Below are 17,780 nucleotides of genomic sequence, written 5' to 3'. Positions count from 1 at the left end.
CCCCCCCCCGCTGGATCCGCGCCTGCATATATTCATTTGACTCGAGGCAATATATGAAAACCTGATACCTCGGCTCAGTACAAACGGAGCCAATCTTTTGATAGATTGTTGCGCTAGGTGGAAGCACTGAACATATTTTCAGCAGATATCGATATCGCGCAGCACAACAAGGTTCGTGGTATATGGTCGCAATCGTCGCATCGACCATTGCCATGCCATGCTGTGTGACCATTCTCATGATTACTAAAGATATTGTATTTTCTTATTCTGCCAGATGCAGACGAGATAATTGTGTAACTCTATTTCCCAAATTATTGAACAAAAAATATAAGTGAATCGCACTTATTTTTATTTTTTTTATTTTTTTACAACATTTTATTTTACCCCATTCCCAGTGGGGGGCCAGTGGGGGCCCCCGTAGGCCCCCCGTAGCTACGCCACTGATCACGCATGGGGTCCTTTCCCTCGAACGCGGTACAAAAAAAAAATTAGGATTTTCAAAAAGGGGGGCCCGGGCCCCCCGGCCCCCCCCCCCTGGATCCGCCCCTGAATAAGGCACACTTTTTTCTGAATATTTTTATTTTCCGGCTATGACACGTTCATTTACACATCTCGCCTTATTGTTCTGTATTTGTACCGGTTTTGTCGAAAGAAACACAAGATAAAACTGATAGATAACTCAGATTGCTAACAGTTCTTGTTTCGCGGAACCGCTACTATAGTGTATCTGTATCGGCAGTTCGTGCGTGTCTTCTCTTCAAGCAATATATTGATCGTATAGTGACTGCATTATACAAAGTATTTCATAGCGTGTGTGCATTGGAATACGATCCAATTTAAATGCTTTTAGGAGCACAATATTGTCTTGGTAAAAGAATCAAATCAATTTTTTAGTTTTGTGCCAAGGTAGGCCTAACTGTTATATTAGGTAAACAGTCAGGGTTGAACATGCCAAAGAAGGCCGTTGTTTGTTCCTTCAATAAATGAAAATAAACTCTGTTAAAAAGATCAAATTTGTTTTAAACTTCATAATAAAGAGACCTTAAAATTCGTCAAGGGTTTTTAAAGTTGTGTGGTAATAGATGTTCATCTTTCGCACAATAAATTAACGTCACCATAAGGCGCTCATGACAGTGGAATGAGCGGAGCGGGTTGAAGGGAAATAGTTTGTTTGGGGGGGGGGGGGGAGGAGGGGTGCAGAAATATTGTAAAAACGAACGTATAACTTCATGTTCACTTATACGAAGTGATCTTTTCATGATGACATGTTGCATATTAACTGCTTTTATTAAGAAACTTAGAACAGTTTCTTCATTAATTTTCCTCGTTGTGGGTTAGGAATATTTCAGAACTTGTTGACACGTGGATTTTCATTGTCCACATAACATGGAATGTTGGCTAAACTTGAAATGGAAATTCTCCCCCCCCCCCATTCCGTCCGACAACCGTCCCGCTCTCACCACCATCACCACTGGTAATACCACTGAGCCTATACTTACAATAGTGATACACAACGCACTTCCGTTGAATAAGGAATGAAGCACCTGAACAGCATATTGCTTTTTCGCCTCTGCTTTATTATCATTATGACTGGTAAATGACTTCTCGTAGGGTATATGGACTGGGGTACACTTGTTCCTACACTTGCTCGCGTATAATTTACGTTCACGGATTTACCAAGTTTTCTGTAACATTGGTTTATTAATATTTTCACTGATCTTTTCTACAACCCACATAAATATGTTAATATCGTAAAATAGATCTTTCAAACATTTTCTCGTCGTTCTGTCCCTAATACATTACACTGAAAAAATAAACTAGTCAATATTGCCACGGACTAACGTTAAATTAGTCTGTAACGTTAGTCAATGCACACGAACTAGCAAAAATCTTCGTTTCATCGCTGCTTCTTAGTCAGTTTACACTGACTAAGGAAAATATAATCACAGCTTAGTCGGTGGCGACGGACTAAGGTATTTTAACCCATGGACTAAGAACGATACAGACACCCGATTTACGCCATAATCGTAGCTTAGTCGGTGTCGACGGACTAATGTATTTTAACCCAATTCGATTCACTTCAATTTGGAAACCGAGAGGCAACGGCAGCTTGCTGGACTTGGCATAGTTTCATACGATCACTCTAAGCAACTTTCAACCGTAAATCACCCAAGAAGGTCTTTAGAAGAATGGAGGTATTAACTGCCATCATCGGCCTACCTGTTATTCCATGGACTAAGAACGATACTGACACCCGATTTACGCCATAATCGTAGCTTAGTCGGTGTCGACGGACTAATGTATTTTAACCCAATTCGATTCACTTCAATTTGGAAACCGAGAGGCAACGGCAGCTTGCTGGACTTGGCATAGTTTCATACGATCACTCTAAGCAACTTTCAACCGTAAATCACCCAAGAAGGTCTTTAGAAGAATGGAGGTATTAACTGCCATCATCGGCCTACCTGTTATTCCTTTAACTTGAAGGTAAAATTAAAGTTAATTGTTAGGGCACTAGTACTGTATTATGGTTAGTGTAACGCTACCGTTGTCACGCTGGCGTTTCGCAATACACAAGTGCAATGACAGTGAGTAGCCTATAGGCTTCTACTGGGTACTGCAGTGCATTCTCAACACTAAAGTGTGCATTCTAAACACCAATTAACAATGTGTTATGTGTGTATTGGGCTAGATTGAACAGTGGCACATAATCTTCTAATTTATTCCCAAACAAATGCTGGAACTATAAGTCTCAATAGTTTATTTGAAGTCTACACTCATTTGGTAAAGATTTCCTGTAATTTCCCATTTGAATCTAAATGGGTAGGCTTTGTGATATTGAATAAGTAAGGCTAGACCTTCAAACGTACAGTCACAGTAGGCTGAACAAATTATAACGGTATTATATGTTGCGAGCAGTCAGGATGCACGCTTCAGTTCTATTTAACCTTTTCATTTATCATTTTTTAGTATTTAATTTCCGGTCACGCCCAGGAAACAATTGCGACATTCCTTCACGGTCGACTTGTTTCCTGTAAGAAGTATTAACCGTTTTTTCTCAGGAAAGCTTGATAGTCTGAAGTTATTATAACATGTGCTTTTAGTATACTGCCAAAAGAGTAAGTTGTTGTATTTGTATTGATATTTTATGTAGAAGTAACGGAAAATTTAGTATGTTTAGTTTGGTCTAATTGCACGTTTTTTTCTGTCCAATGTAGTGCAGGGTTCACTTGCGCGAATTCAAATTATTCTGTTTATGTATATGTATATGCATCGATTCGTAGATTATGTTTTTTGACATTTATTTGTAATTCAATCATATCTGTTTAGTAGCAAAGTTTAAAGGTTAAGATTAATTAGTTTTCTCTTTTTGATCCTAGATTGAATGAAACTCATTGACGTAAATAATAGATCAGATGATACAGTTTAACGCAGTTCCTAAAACTCTGGGTATTCTCTAGTCTTCGCTGGTCCATTATATACTTTAGTACTACTAGTAAGACTAAATCAAAACGACCGAAAGACAAACTTAGTGTAACAAAGTACTGATTCTCCTCTAGCCTAGGTCTAAACAGGCTTGTTATGTGAGCAAGCAAAATAACAACTAAAAACGATTATGCCTATAAATAAGTTGGCTCAGTGCATTTCTGTTTCTAAAATTTTATATTTTTAAAGATCATAAAAACAAACAAAGATCTAGCCCATGTTTTATTATCTCTGTATTCTGGGCATTTGATTCTGGTTGCAATGGTGATGATGACACTCTCGTTCAAATTTTCAGCTTTATACAGTCTGCTTCAAACTTTGGGATTGTTTTTTGAGACTATAGTGGAAGCAAATCTCACATAACTTTGTGGTGACAACTTTTTTTTCTTTTTTTTTCAAATGATGAATACTTTGCTGTTTCTTTTTTCCAGCAGGAATTGAAAAGCCAAATATCTAAGTCAAGGGTGAGGTTTCCTGTGATGTACGACACCAGTGTGGAGGCAACAACAGAAGAGGAGAACTGTGTTATATATGGCTTAAAGACATGTTTTAAGATGATATATTGGTACCCTTCGCAGAACAAAAGAGTTTATCCAAGAGTCCAAAAAGCAAAGGAACAAGTACCATAGAGAAAAAAGATGGAAGAGTGAGTTTAACTATTGTACCCAACTGTTTAATGATATTAAAGATACTTTTCATAACCTGTTTTAAAAAAAAAACAGTCTAGTATATCATTTACGTGCAAGCTTCATAAGTTTGGTCAAATTTTCACTGATCTGTAGAGCGGGAGTCCAGAGGGTTTGGTTAGCTGGGAAGGTAACCAATTGCCTGGTATATCACAATGTTCACAATGCATTCCTGTATATGAAACCTGACGACTGGCAAACCGACTGTGGTGGATGTGGCTGGGAGAGCAATTTTAAAGTCACCTAATAGCTAACCTAGATCAGCTTTCATGGTAACCACATCAAAGTAAGAACAATGTGTCAGGTATGGCCCCAAGAGCAACAAATGGCCATCGCCAGTAATTATTGGTGGTGGGGTACCCCTGCCAGTGATCAACAATTGACCCCTCACGGCTGACCTAGGTCAGCTCATGAGGTAACCACTTGAAACCTACTGGAAAATGTTGGTTAGGACTTCAGATAAAAGGGATGGGCATTGCCAGTAATTTTTATTGGTGGGGTACCCCTGCCAGTAGACCCCCAATATGCCCACCCCCTCATTGACCTAGGTGAGCTCATGATTTGACCAGTTGAAACCTACAGGAAAATGATAGGTATCACTTCATATGTAAGGATGGGCATTTCCAGTATTTTATATTGGTGGGCCACCACTGCCAGAGTCCGCCCATCCCTTACATATAGAATCCTGTCAATCATTTTCCAGTAGTTTTCAACTGGTTAAATCATGAGCTGACCTAGATCAATGAGGGGGGGGGGGGGGAGCATTTTGGGGGTCTACTGGCAGGGGTACCCCACTAATATAAATTACTGGAAATGCCCATCCCTTACATATAGAGTCCTGCCAATCATTTTCCAGTAGTTTTCAACTGGTTACATCATGAGCTCATCTAGGTCAATGGGGGATGGGCATTTTGGGGGTCTACTGGCAGGGGTACCCCACCAATAAAAATTACTGGCAATGCCCATCAGTTGTATCTGAAGTCCTAACCAACATTTTCCAGTAGGTTTCAAGTGGTTACCTCATGAGCTGACCTAGGCCAGCCTTGAGGGGTCAATTATAGATCACTGGCAGGGGTACCCCACCACCAATAATTACTGGCAATGGCCATTTGTTGCTCTTGGGGCCATACCTGACACATTGTACTTACTTTGATGTGTTACCATGAAAACTGATCTAGGTTAGCTATCAGGTGACTTTAAAATTGCTCTCCCAGCCACACTCACCACAGTCGGTTTGCCAGTCGTCTGGTTTCATATACAGGAATGCACTGTGAACATTGTGATGTACAAGGCAATTGGTTACCTTCCCAGCTAACCAAACCCGCTGGGCTCCCGGTCTATTGGGATCATTATTAACATGATTAACATAATTATTAATTTTTGAAAAATAACTTGGTGTTATGCTGTTCAAAGCTAATAATTATTTGGTAAAGCTGCTATTCCTGGCTTATAATTTGAGGGACCTAGATTTAAATGTATACCTCCCAATATGTTATAAAATTTTAATGTAAATGTATGTTTATGATAATGTGAGTTATCATGTGCTATATCTGTGCTTACACGTATATCATATTTTCTGTTCACAGGTCAATAATGGTGCAGATTTTGGCTTCCTGAAGACAAGTGGGAGGCCATTTGTAGTTAAGAGAAACACTCTTTGTTCGTGAAGACTTAACTGGTGTCGATTTGGGGTACCACTTTAAAACGAAAGTCATGAGGAACCCTTGCCCAAGATTCAACTTTGCATTATTGTGCAGTGCTATACTTTTGCGATTCATGTTTGATCCATTAACTTGTCTTAACTTTGTTGGAATAAAATCATATTTTTAGATTTTTGTTTACAGTGATTTCTTCTCTATCTGTCGAAAGTCAGCCTTTGTAGACATCAGAAGTTTTATCAGAAATAAATACTGCCAACGTACACATTATTTGTGTTTCTTCTGCTCTCTTTTCTTTCAGTGATGCTAGTCAGTGAAACTAGTTGGGTTTAATTCTTTCAGTGATTCTAGTCAGTGCAACTAGTCAGTCGATACCGACTAAGAAAGATTAGTCGGGAGAGGCACCATCCTGACTAATGTAAAACCTGCTATAAACTAGTCGGTGGCTCATATAAATTAGTCGGTAAGGACCGACTAATGTCACCAACTAATGTAACTGACTAATATACATTTACCGACTAAGAAATTGTTGATCGACTAAGCTGACGGACTAAGCTGACCGACTAAGAAATCCAACTGACTAAGGAATAAATTAGTCGGTATAGCAACTGACTAAGGCTATGTAAGTCGGGAGAGGCACCAGATGGACTAACGTTATGTTAGTCGGTGAACCAATTTAAGTTTTCAGTGTATCAGTACTTCACCCACGCCATGCAATAAAAAAATAATAGACAAAATGATACTCATGAGATTTGCTAATATTTACATTAATTAAACTGTATGCCGTACTTTAGCTGATGCCCGCATGAATGTCATATATTCTTTTTACGATATCGTTCAAATAATGTCAAATGCCCAGATTTTTTTAACGGTTGCAAATGAGGGGCGGGGCTTAGTATCTCTTTTGGCAAAGGGACAAAAAAAAAGTGAAATTCATGAGAAACCTGTACCATTGGTGATGAAAGAGGGAACCGACCCCCCCCCCCCCCCTCCTCCACTGCAAACCACCACCATCACCATTATACGTCATTACATCTAGTATGTGTAATACTGTTTTTACATAAGTCTCATATTATATATAAATGGCTTTAGTAGTTAAGAGGGTACAAACACATAATTAAGCATGGTTGACTGGAGATTTAAAGTTTCGAAATAGCTTCATTTCGAAGGGCTGGTGTATATCAAGAATTTCCCAGATGAGCTAATGACGTACAGTATATAACAATTTAATGCTAACATTTCACGTGTTACGTTTAATGTGTCAACTATAACATTTTATTTTTAAATGACGCCTTTACTGCACCCCTTATCATGTGCCATTGGAATGTTTACACCGGCGCCAATATAACTTTTTTTGGCCGGACAGTTTCCATATACTCATAGTAGTAAATTCATTCACAGGGTTAACGCTCTCAATTAATTTATGGGGAGATATCTTCAGAAGATGAGACAAATGACATAATCCATTTACTATACAGGATTATACTTCTGATATATAATATACATCGTTATTGCCACTATTAACATTAAACATAAACGTTCACTTTGTTATTGTTATATAGATGACCTCGTAACATCAATTCGTTTTGCCTTTTACAAAGCCGCCTGCATCAGTATATATATCTATATGTACACACACTGACTTCTTCAGCGTTAAATGTTGCACAGTGTTACACGGCCACTCGTACTTTGTAATGAAATTATGAGATCGATACAACATATAACGGACGGTTCAGCTGTATAGAGTAGAAGAATCGACAGAGAGATATTGAAGAGGAGGAAAGTGGAGAGAGCGACAGAGAGGTGGAGTTATCCATAGATATTAAGCAGACTTAATAAGCAGACGTTCCTACACACGTATCCTTCTTCAACCACAGTTTAATTTAGATTGCTGATAAAGTCAGAGCTTGAATTATATACAAACGGTTGCTTATCATGACATTGAGAGGATGGTGAATTAAAGGAAACAAATTATTTTACTTTGAGCTACATATATTACGTGAGGAGAAGCTGTTGTTCTGTATTGTTGACACAAGCAAGTTACGAAATTTTCCAGGTCACGGGTAGAAAAAAAGAGGTAAGTTCTTCTTTTTTTGCATTAGTAAATCGTCGGTTACTATTTAGATTGGCCTTATTATGAGAGATAGGCTTCCGTCGGTGTCGGCTGGTAGAGTGAGGTGCGATATGGCCAACACCAAGATGAGTTAATACTAATTTACGGGTCAAATGAAAGAAAAACAGTCTTATTAGCATTAATTGATACATGAGTGTGGGATCAATTGGGAGGTGATTGTGTTTATCTCAACTTTAGATAATTAGTATATATATACCTTTCCACTTTTTAAGCAGTGCCGATTTTAGGTCGGGCCTCCGGAGCATTCAAGAACCCCCCCCCCTCCCCACCTTCCACCACAAAAAACATCGACATTAAAAACTGCTGTCTTATAACAATATGGCGATATGATATCGTACACGATATGTACTGTATATATAGTCTCATCCTAAAGCATTTTACACTGATTGTAAGTTGATCATTTATTTGAAACCTCTAACGATTATTGGTTTGTAAAATTTATATTATTTCTTTATTAACAGGGTATATAATGAAAGCCTCCCCCAGCCCCAGTAATCGCCTGGCCCCGTTCCCCCACAAGCTCAATCCGGTCATGTTTATAAACAACAAAGCAGTAATATTACTGTATATGACAATTGCACTAACACTGCTGCAGGCTACTGTATACGTTACATGTGGGTGTCCCGTATATGTATTTTGGTTTTGTAAGTGATAAAAATAACATCAACAATTGTTGGTAACGGTTACTGTAAATATAAAACAATTGCCTTTATATATTACAAATTTAAAACTAAAATCGATTAAAAGCCAGCACATTATACGTTGTGTTCATCTTCATTAGATGACCATAAGCCGGAGGTTATCCAAATGGGATATTAACTGCATGGACCATCATCAGTAACTTTTGAGATGCTATATTTTATAGAAGAAGATTTCAAAAAGAGTTTGAACCTTTTTTGCTTTCTTTGACATTTGTTCGTTTGTCTCTCTCTCTCTCTTTTTTTCTGTTTGGGATATGTAGCTTTGCATATCAATTCATAAACAAGACTGTAGTCTTTGATATTGTTTTCATCAAATGAAACACTTTGTTATTTTTCTTTCTTTAATAGAAATAGTGTTCGACAAAACGTTGTTGTTAAAGATGTATGAAAATGTTATCTCTGTTCATTACGGCCTTGAGTTGATCAGTATTTATAACTACTAGTATATAGTAGTAGTAATAATAGTTAATAGTTTATAAACCTATATTATAATAGTTTATAAAAATTGTATATTTAAAGTTTATCAGCCTTATATCAGTTTATAAGCCTACATTTATTAGCCTATACATTTTCGTGACGACAGATGTTATAATATATGTAAAACAGAGTCATAACCTTAAATTTAGCAAATATAGCTTCTTTGTTTGCAAACCACCATTGCATGTAAAATAAAAAAAAAAAAGCACCACGGTATTTGGCTAAGGAATCGTGTGGGGAATTTTATGTCATTATGTTACAGTTGACAACTGCAAGAATGTCGTATATTTCGCTTATTTGGTGCAAGTATTATCATCCCTCAACGGTTTATTTTTTATTTTGTTTTTGTGCGGTTGTTTTGGTCCAGTCGTATCACTGTACAGATACTGTTTCAATATCTGTATAGCGTATTACTATGTACAGAATAACACGAATGTCTGACATAATTATCAAGGGAAATATACGTTTATGCAATCATCTATGCGTGTGATATTAAGGAATTGATAGTTGCCCTGAACTACTGAGTAGCCGAGTGTCTCCACATTGTGTATACTATGCAACCTGTAATGTTCTCAGCATATATAGTATATCAAGAACGTTATCTATTGAAACAAAATAACAATAACATTCAAAAGGAAAATGCCTATCACAACAACAAAACTAATTAATTACACATAATTGAGAATTCATTATTTTAATTATTTTTAGACTGCTATACGTACTAAAATTTCCTTTCATATTTCGATTTACAGTCATATATTCCTTTTATTTCCTAGTTTTTCCTCACAATTCTCTGCTGCATATTTCCAACATGTATTTTACTTACTAGTATATATTCTTGTATTAAAATGCCTTGACATTTCTCGTCATGTAGTTTACTATACCACAGACATACACGCTACATATAGCAATAATCGTAATGCAAATATACCTATGAATCGACCGCCCGAGTAGTTTCATACAGTGATTGGAATATTCAAAAAGCATTGAAATTAATAAAGGACATTCGTTAGTACATAATTGCTTAACGTATTTTTAGCAATGGCTACATACCCGGGTGGTCAGAGTAAAGTATTGCCATAATTAAATACTGAACAATTATCAGCATATATATATATATATATATATATATATATATATATATATATATATATATATATATACAAATATACATATATTTATATATATATGTATTTATATATATATATATATATATATTTATATATATATATATATATATATATATATATATATATAGTATGAATATTAGTCTATATATACATCGGTGTTGCTTCCGGATGGATAAAATATATTCAAACGTTTTCCTTGAGGTTTTGGATCAATGAAGACATTTGAAATGTCGCACTTAGGAAAGACTTACATATTGGCGTGCGAAGAAAGGGCGGGGGTGGGGGTCGTTCAGTCATAGGGTTTTGTTTTAGTTAAGTCAGGGGAGAATTAGACTCCCGGTGTACAGCCTCCCGCCCCCTTCTCCCCCCCCCCCCATCCTTACAACATAAAACAGTAATCAAGAATATGATTAATTATGGGTCATTTATTAATTAAAGTATATATATATATATATATATATATATCCTTCAGAATGCATCATTTGACTGTTGGACGTTTAAATTTCTAAAGCTTTCCTGGAGGAGGACGGCAGATCCTGCTATGTGGGAGTCAGCTTAACCGACCTCAGAGCTACACCTCTCCTTTAACAAAATCCTTGATACACATTTGGACCTTTCTTAAAGCTTCATGCCCCGAACTTAATCGGAAACGGGCGTATTAATAACTCCCACCCCCCCCCAAAAAAAAACCCACTTCGTGCACGTCTTCAAAATCAACATTTTAATAAAGGAACGTACATTTTTCTTTGTCATTCTGTCACCACCGAAACATTTCAGCAGAGTAAAATATTGTACAAAAGAATCGTCAGAAAGAGAAACATCTCTCTCACATACACATACGCACACACCCATTCAGACAGATATATTCAATACTATGGCTATGCAGAGTTAGGTTAACTAACACAAAAACACCCCTTACGACGAAATTAGATTATCTTTCCACCTGAAGGTGAAGAAAGAGTAAGAAGCAGGGATGTTTTTCTTAAATAAGGAAAGATTAAGAGAGGATGAATGAAATACGGCTGTGTGTAAATCCTCCATGTTCTGAATTATGAAGCGGCCTATAAATTTACAAACGTTAGTAAAGAGTGCCTTTTGCAGACCTGTCGCTATATCTTATGTTGCTTTTTATACTTTTTTCACGGTTTTTTGTTGTTATTTAAGAGTTCTTTATAAATAGAACAAAAACATTTTAAAGTAGTTGGTTGCATGACAGTATTATTCTCCCTCTAGCTGCATGTCAGACGTTGTATTTATGTCACAAAAGATGTCTATTAAGTCTTGTGGCAACATCTTAAATTTTCAAAACAATCCATGCATAATATAAGCCTATATGCATCAATCCTATACCCCTACTTTGCATATATGAGTTGGGGCTAAATCTGTTATAGTGTTCTTTCAAACAATTATTGCTAATAGAAAATATTGCTAATATAAACACAATCAGCTGCTTTCAAATATATTTACAAATGTATCTTTCCACCGGTCAACATGTTGACACCGCTCAACTATGATATATTAACATCGCGGAGAACATGCATGGCGTGCACTGACTTCTGGTATAGTCGAATCACTTTGAAATCCAAAATGGCGATCTAGAAGTATCCTTCTACACCTTGGAGCGCCCTTGAACTCGGGTGCTCCTAGTAAAGATTGCCGCGTCTGCCCATTGGCTAATACGGTACTGTCAGAACCAATCACATTCTAGAAATACCTTTTTGTGTTTAATACCGATATAACAGTAGTTTCATGCATCCCAATTCAGTAGCCTAACCATAAGGAATAGCATTAATTTTAAGCCTAACCAAAGTTTTACAAACATTTTTCACGACAGTCTAATAAAAAAAAAAAGATTAAAAACCGTAGAAAAAGATGCATCACCCAAAACTCGTACACAAGCTATATCTTCCGTTGATAAAATATAGTTAAACAGTTAATTGCTTCGGAACCATGTAAAGTTCTGCTATCGGAAACAGTCTCTTCCGGTCGTGTCTGGCTGAGACTTTATCTGTTACTTCATGGTTTGCTCTTGACAATAGTCGCTCTACCAAATGACTTCTGTGGTTGGTTTTCTCCTGCTACAGTTTATTTATTGTTTACTATTATTATGATGATTTAATCAATATGATAATGAATTATATATTTCAAATTTAGTTGCTAAATTTTACTGAAGATTTATCGTACAATAATTTGGGATTGTATAACATGCAATAAAAATTGAACAATTTCAGGTACAATTTTTCTATCGCACCCTAAATATTGCTTATTATTGTGAATGATTGTAGATTTCAGACGAGTTTTGAAATATCGCTCCTAAACACTGTTTGCTACATCAGTACTCAGTGCCCATATTAACCCATCCTTGAGTCTTCAGGCAGCATGTGCCACCCCCTTCTCCTCCCTTCCTCCCCAGCTTATTAAGTTTTGCAGTCACAACACGAAAATATGAAAGTCAGTGGTATGTATTGCCTGAAAGTGTTTATAGAGACCTCCCCGACCCCCTAGACCCTGGAGGGCTCCTTGAACTCGGGAGCTCCTTGAAATGTGTGCCTCGTCTGCCCATTGGATAATACGATACGGTACTGTCAGAACCAAACACATTCAAATAGAAAGTTATGACGTAATTGATCATTTGAATAGGAATTACAGCTTTAAAAGCAGCTTTTTCAGTTTTTAACACAATTTTTCAGATCTAGAGAGTATTACTGAATCTAGAGAGTACTACTGAATCTAGAGAGTATAAATAAAACTAAGGCAATGGTCTTGACTTTTTCATCAAACGAAGGGTCGTGAATAAATAACGAACGTATAGTTTAATCCTCCATATTTTTTCGTCCAGACACTTTCATAGTAACTGCATAGGAAGCACAGTTAAAACAAATACATAAACAAGTCAAACTTTAGACTTGTATTCCATTATCTGAAATTAAACTTCGTTTATTCAAGTTACTGACTTTAATTGGTATGGGATTTAAGTATAAAAAAAATCAAAATATTTAATAAAATTAAATTTAAAAAAATTGCTTTAAAGATCGTCAGTATTGCCCCAAAAATTAAGCAAACAAGTCATGCTAAAAAATTGCTAGAAATTTTCAAACTAGACCATTTCCTGGAGGTTCTAACTCTACAAGTCGTTGCCAGACAATGAGGAGTGTTCAATTAGAAAAATCAATTTCTCAGAAACGGAGGAAAAACTCATGTGACATGCAGAAAATGGTCGTTGAAATTTGAGCATGAGTGACCAATATCTGACCATTCTAGCACATTTGGATCAATACCAATGTAAACCCTACATCAGCTTTTGCATGAGTTGTGTCGCTAACTTCACCAAACATATATACATCGGATTGACTACAAAAAAATATGGTAAGTGATGAAATTAAAACCTTCCCTTAACTTCTTTTTTTTTCACGAATGAACGCGAAGTATTGAGTACTTAATATTACTCGCCTTCGATTCTATACAGACACAACCAGAATAATAATATATTTAATATTTTCTAATTCATTCTTTTCCTTTGCAGAATTTGAAATGAAGAGATATCTTTGACGAAGAAAAGAACGCATTATTAAATTAAGAGCAAAATGGATACTATTGCCATATTTGTTCTAACATTGGTTTTTTACCTTTCGCCAACTGGTAGTGATAACATAGGTGTGAAACAGCTGTCAGGTACGGTATAAATATAATACATGGTTCATTCTACTTGCTATGTATTGATTCATATACGTGTGTATTGGTATCTTTCTGGCGGTTATATATGTACACAAAAACACTTTACCTGTAGTAATACAGCGACGTCGAATGCCACGTCGTGCCAAGGGGACAATTCTGTTATCTTGCCCCCATTTTGCCTTTAGTCCCCTACGTGTAATAATAAGGATGAAAATACTTTATTATCCTATATTTTCCCCCGAGGACGTATAGTCACTAACGTATCCAGATAATGCAGGATTACCGTTTCACTGTATATGTATATGTATGTCTGCGAATGTATGTATGTGTATGACTCTATTAGGTACTCTTGAAGAATAGTCACTCAAGATAAAGTACACATGTGCATGAAAATATCATGGAACTGATGTAGTTATTATTATTGTTTCTTTAGTCTCAGACCTCTTTTGCATCGGGACTGTAACCCACGTGGTTGTGACGATGATGTGATGTTAGCTTAGTATTATATGTACACGACTCCTATAAGATAGTCTCAACAGATATTACCTGACATCTTAGCCAAATATTAGATGTAATCTTAACCAAAAGACCTTCTCAACCCTGTAGTCCCCTTAAGTTGAGACTGTAACCATGCGATCGTGGCGGTGTTACGTCAAGTGAAGTAGTCACGTACGGATGGGGATCCTTCGATATAGGCAATAGATATACTATATACAACATAAGCTATATGGGTACTATTTAAGGGAAGTCAGCCAAGATACACTCTTGGCACGAAAACTATTAAACAACTTGAGCCACTCTAAATTTAGTCCAGTCCCCTAACATTGAGACTGTATGATAAGCATATGGTTATGACGGCGTTACGTCAAGTAAAGTATCACCTATACGGGGTCCCTTCGTTAAGGGAATAGATACCATACATTATCTATAGGTTAACACACGCAAGTACTTACTACACATTTCATTTGCGTCAAATGAGACTCGACTACTGCTGTCTGGTCTTATTTACACGGTAAGGTTATCAAGACGGTAAATTAGATACCAATCAAGTTTAGCTGTGTAACTCCGCATGGGTTCCAATGAGATCTAAAAGGGAAGCCATTCTTAAATACTTGCCGTGTTGAGTGTCGACCTATAAGATAGCTATATCTGTTAACTTGAGAAAACATCAACTAAAGTACGTACAGGGAGCATCCGTTGTATAGAATAAATAATATGTGGCAAGGTGATGGTTAACTATATCACGTCACAATATGTGGTGACGTCATCAAAACAAGCTGTAGCGTGATACGTTTTGAGGAGATTGAAAAGAAGTCGCTGACTGTAATCATACAATGGATGACATGTGACTAGTATACATCGCTGAATGTAATCGTACAATGAGTGATATGTGACTAGTATACATCGCTTGCTGTAATCGTACAATGGGTGACATGTGACTAGTATACATCGCTGACTGTATCATACAATGGATGACATGTGACTAGTATACATCGCTGACTGTAATCATACTGTGAATGACATGTGACTGGTATACATCGCTGACTGTAATCATACAATGGATGACATGTGACTAGTATACATCGCTGACTGTAATCATACTGTGAATGACATGTGACTGGTATACATCGCTGACTGTAATCATACAATGGATGACATGTGACTAGTATACATCGCTGACTGTAATCATACTGTGAATGACATGTGACTGGTATACATCGCTGACTGTTATCGTACAATGGATGACATGTGACTAGTATACACCGCTGACTGTAATCATACAATGGATGACATGTGACTAGTATACATCGCTGACTGTAATCGTACAATGGATGACATGTGACTAGTATACATCGCTGACTGTAATCGTACAATGGATGACATGTGACTAGTATACATCGCTGACTGTAATCGTACAATGGATGACATGTGACTAGTATACATCGCTGACTGTAATCGTACAATGGATGACATGTGACTAGTATACATCGCTGACTGTAATCGTACAATGGATGACATGTGACAAGTATACATCGCTGACTGTAATCATACAATGGATGACATGTGACTAGTATACATCGCTGACTGTAATCATACAATGGATGACATGTGACTAGTATACATCGCTGACTGTAATCATACAATGGATGACATGTAACTAGTATACATCGCTGACTGTAATCATACAATGAATGACAAGTGACTAGTATGCACCGCTGACTGTAATCATACAATGGATGACACGTGACTAGTATACATCGCTGACTGTAATCATACAATGGATGACACGTGACTAGTATACATCGCTGACTGTAATCATACAATGGATGACATGTGACTAGTATATATCGCTGACTGTAATCATACAATGGATGACACGTGACTAGTATACATCGCTGACTGTAAGCATACAATGGATGACACGTGACTAGTATACATCGCTGACTGTAATCGTACAATGGATGACATGTGACTAGTATACATCGCTGACTGTAATCATACAATGGATGACATGTGACTAGTATGCACCGCTGACTGTGTACAATGGATGACATGTGACTAGTATACATCGCTGACTGTAATCATACAATGGATGACATGTGACTAGTATACATCGCTGACTGTAATCATACAATGGATGACACGTGATTAGTATACATCGCTGACTGTAATCGTACAATGGATGACATGTGACTAGTATGCATCGCTGACTGTGTACAATGGATGACATGTGACTAGTATACATCGCTGACTGTAATCGTACAATGGATGACATGTGACTAGTATACATCGCTGACTGTAATCGTACAATGGATGACATGTGACTAGTATGCACCGCTGACTGTGTACAATGGATGACACGTGACTAGTATGCACCGCTGACTGTGTACAATGGATGACATGTGACTAGTATACATCGCTGACTGTAATCATACAATGGATGACATGTGACTAGTATACATCGCTGACTGTAATCGTACAATGGATGACACGTGACTAGTATGCACCGCTGACTGTGTACAATGGATGACATGTGACTAGTATACATCGCTGACTGTAATCATACAATGGATGACATGTGACTAGTATACATCGCTGACTGTAATCATACAATGGATGACACGTGATTAGTATACATCGCTGACTGTAATCGTACAATGGATGACATGTGACTAGTATGCATCGCTGACTGTGTACAATGGATGACATGTGACTAGTATACATCGCTGACTGTAATCATACAATGGATGACATGTGACTAGTATACATCGCTGACTGTAATCGTACAATGGATGACACGTGACTAGTATGCACCGCTGACTGTGTACAATGGATGACATGTGACTAGTATACATCGCTGACTGTAATCATACAATGGATGACATGTGACTAGTATACATCGCTGACTGTAATCGTACAATGGATGACACGTGACTAGTATGCACCGCTGACTGTGTACAATGGATGACACGTGACTAGTATGCACCGCTGACTGTGTACAATGGATGACATGTGACTAGTATACATCGCTGACTGTAATCATACAATGGATGACATGTGACTAGTATACATCGCTGACTGTAATCGTACAATGGATGACACGTGACTAGTATGCACCGCTGACTGTGTACAATGGATGACATGTGACTAGTATACATCGCTGACTGTAATCGTACAATGAATGACATGTGACTAGTATACATCGCTGACTGCAATCGTACAATGGATGACATGTGACTAGAATACATCGCTGACTGTAATCGTAAAATGGATGACATGTGACTAGTAAACATCGCTGACTGTAATCGTGCAATGGATGACATGTGACTAGT

At 37.2% G+C, this 17,780-nt stretch overlaps 1 protein-coding gene across 3 annotated transcripts in view; it reads left to right on the top strand.

Moving 5' to 3' along the window:
• The first annotated feature begins 7,455 nt into the window (after window positions 1-7,455).
• The window catches only part of LOC139964934 (uncharacterized), a 28,074-nt gene continuing 17,749 nt past the window's right edge, over window positions 7,456-17,780 (top strand). For all 3 annotated transcript variants that reach the window (XR_011792130.1, XM_071967021.1, XM_071967020.1), the window contains exons 1-2: window positions 7,456-7,907; window positions 13,796-13,944. Coding sequence is in view for 2 of the 3 variants with exons in the window: in XM_071967021.1 (XP_071823122.1) it covers window positions 13,857-13,944 (88 nt within the window). In the remaining variant the exon portion in view is untranslated. The remainder of the gene's footprint in view (window positions 7,908-13,795; window positions 13,945-17,780) is intronic.

Source organism: Apostichopus japonicus, chromosome 23 (assembly GCF_037975245.1).
Source record: "Apostichopus japonicus isolate 1M-3 chromosome 23, ASM3797524v1, whole genome shotgun sequence".
Classification (NCBI taxonomy): Eukaryota; Metazoa; Echinodermata; class Holothuroidea; order Aspidochirotida; family Stichopodidae; genus Apostichopus; species Apostichopus japonicus.
This window is presented reverse-complemented; position numbering and strand designations above follow the sequence as displayed.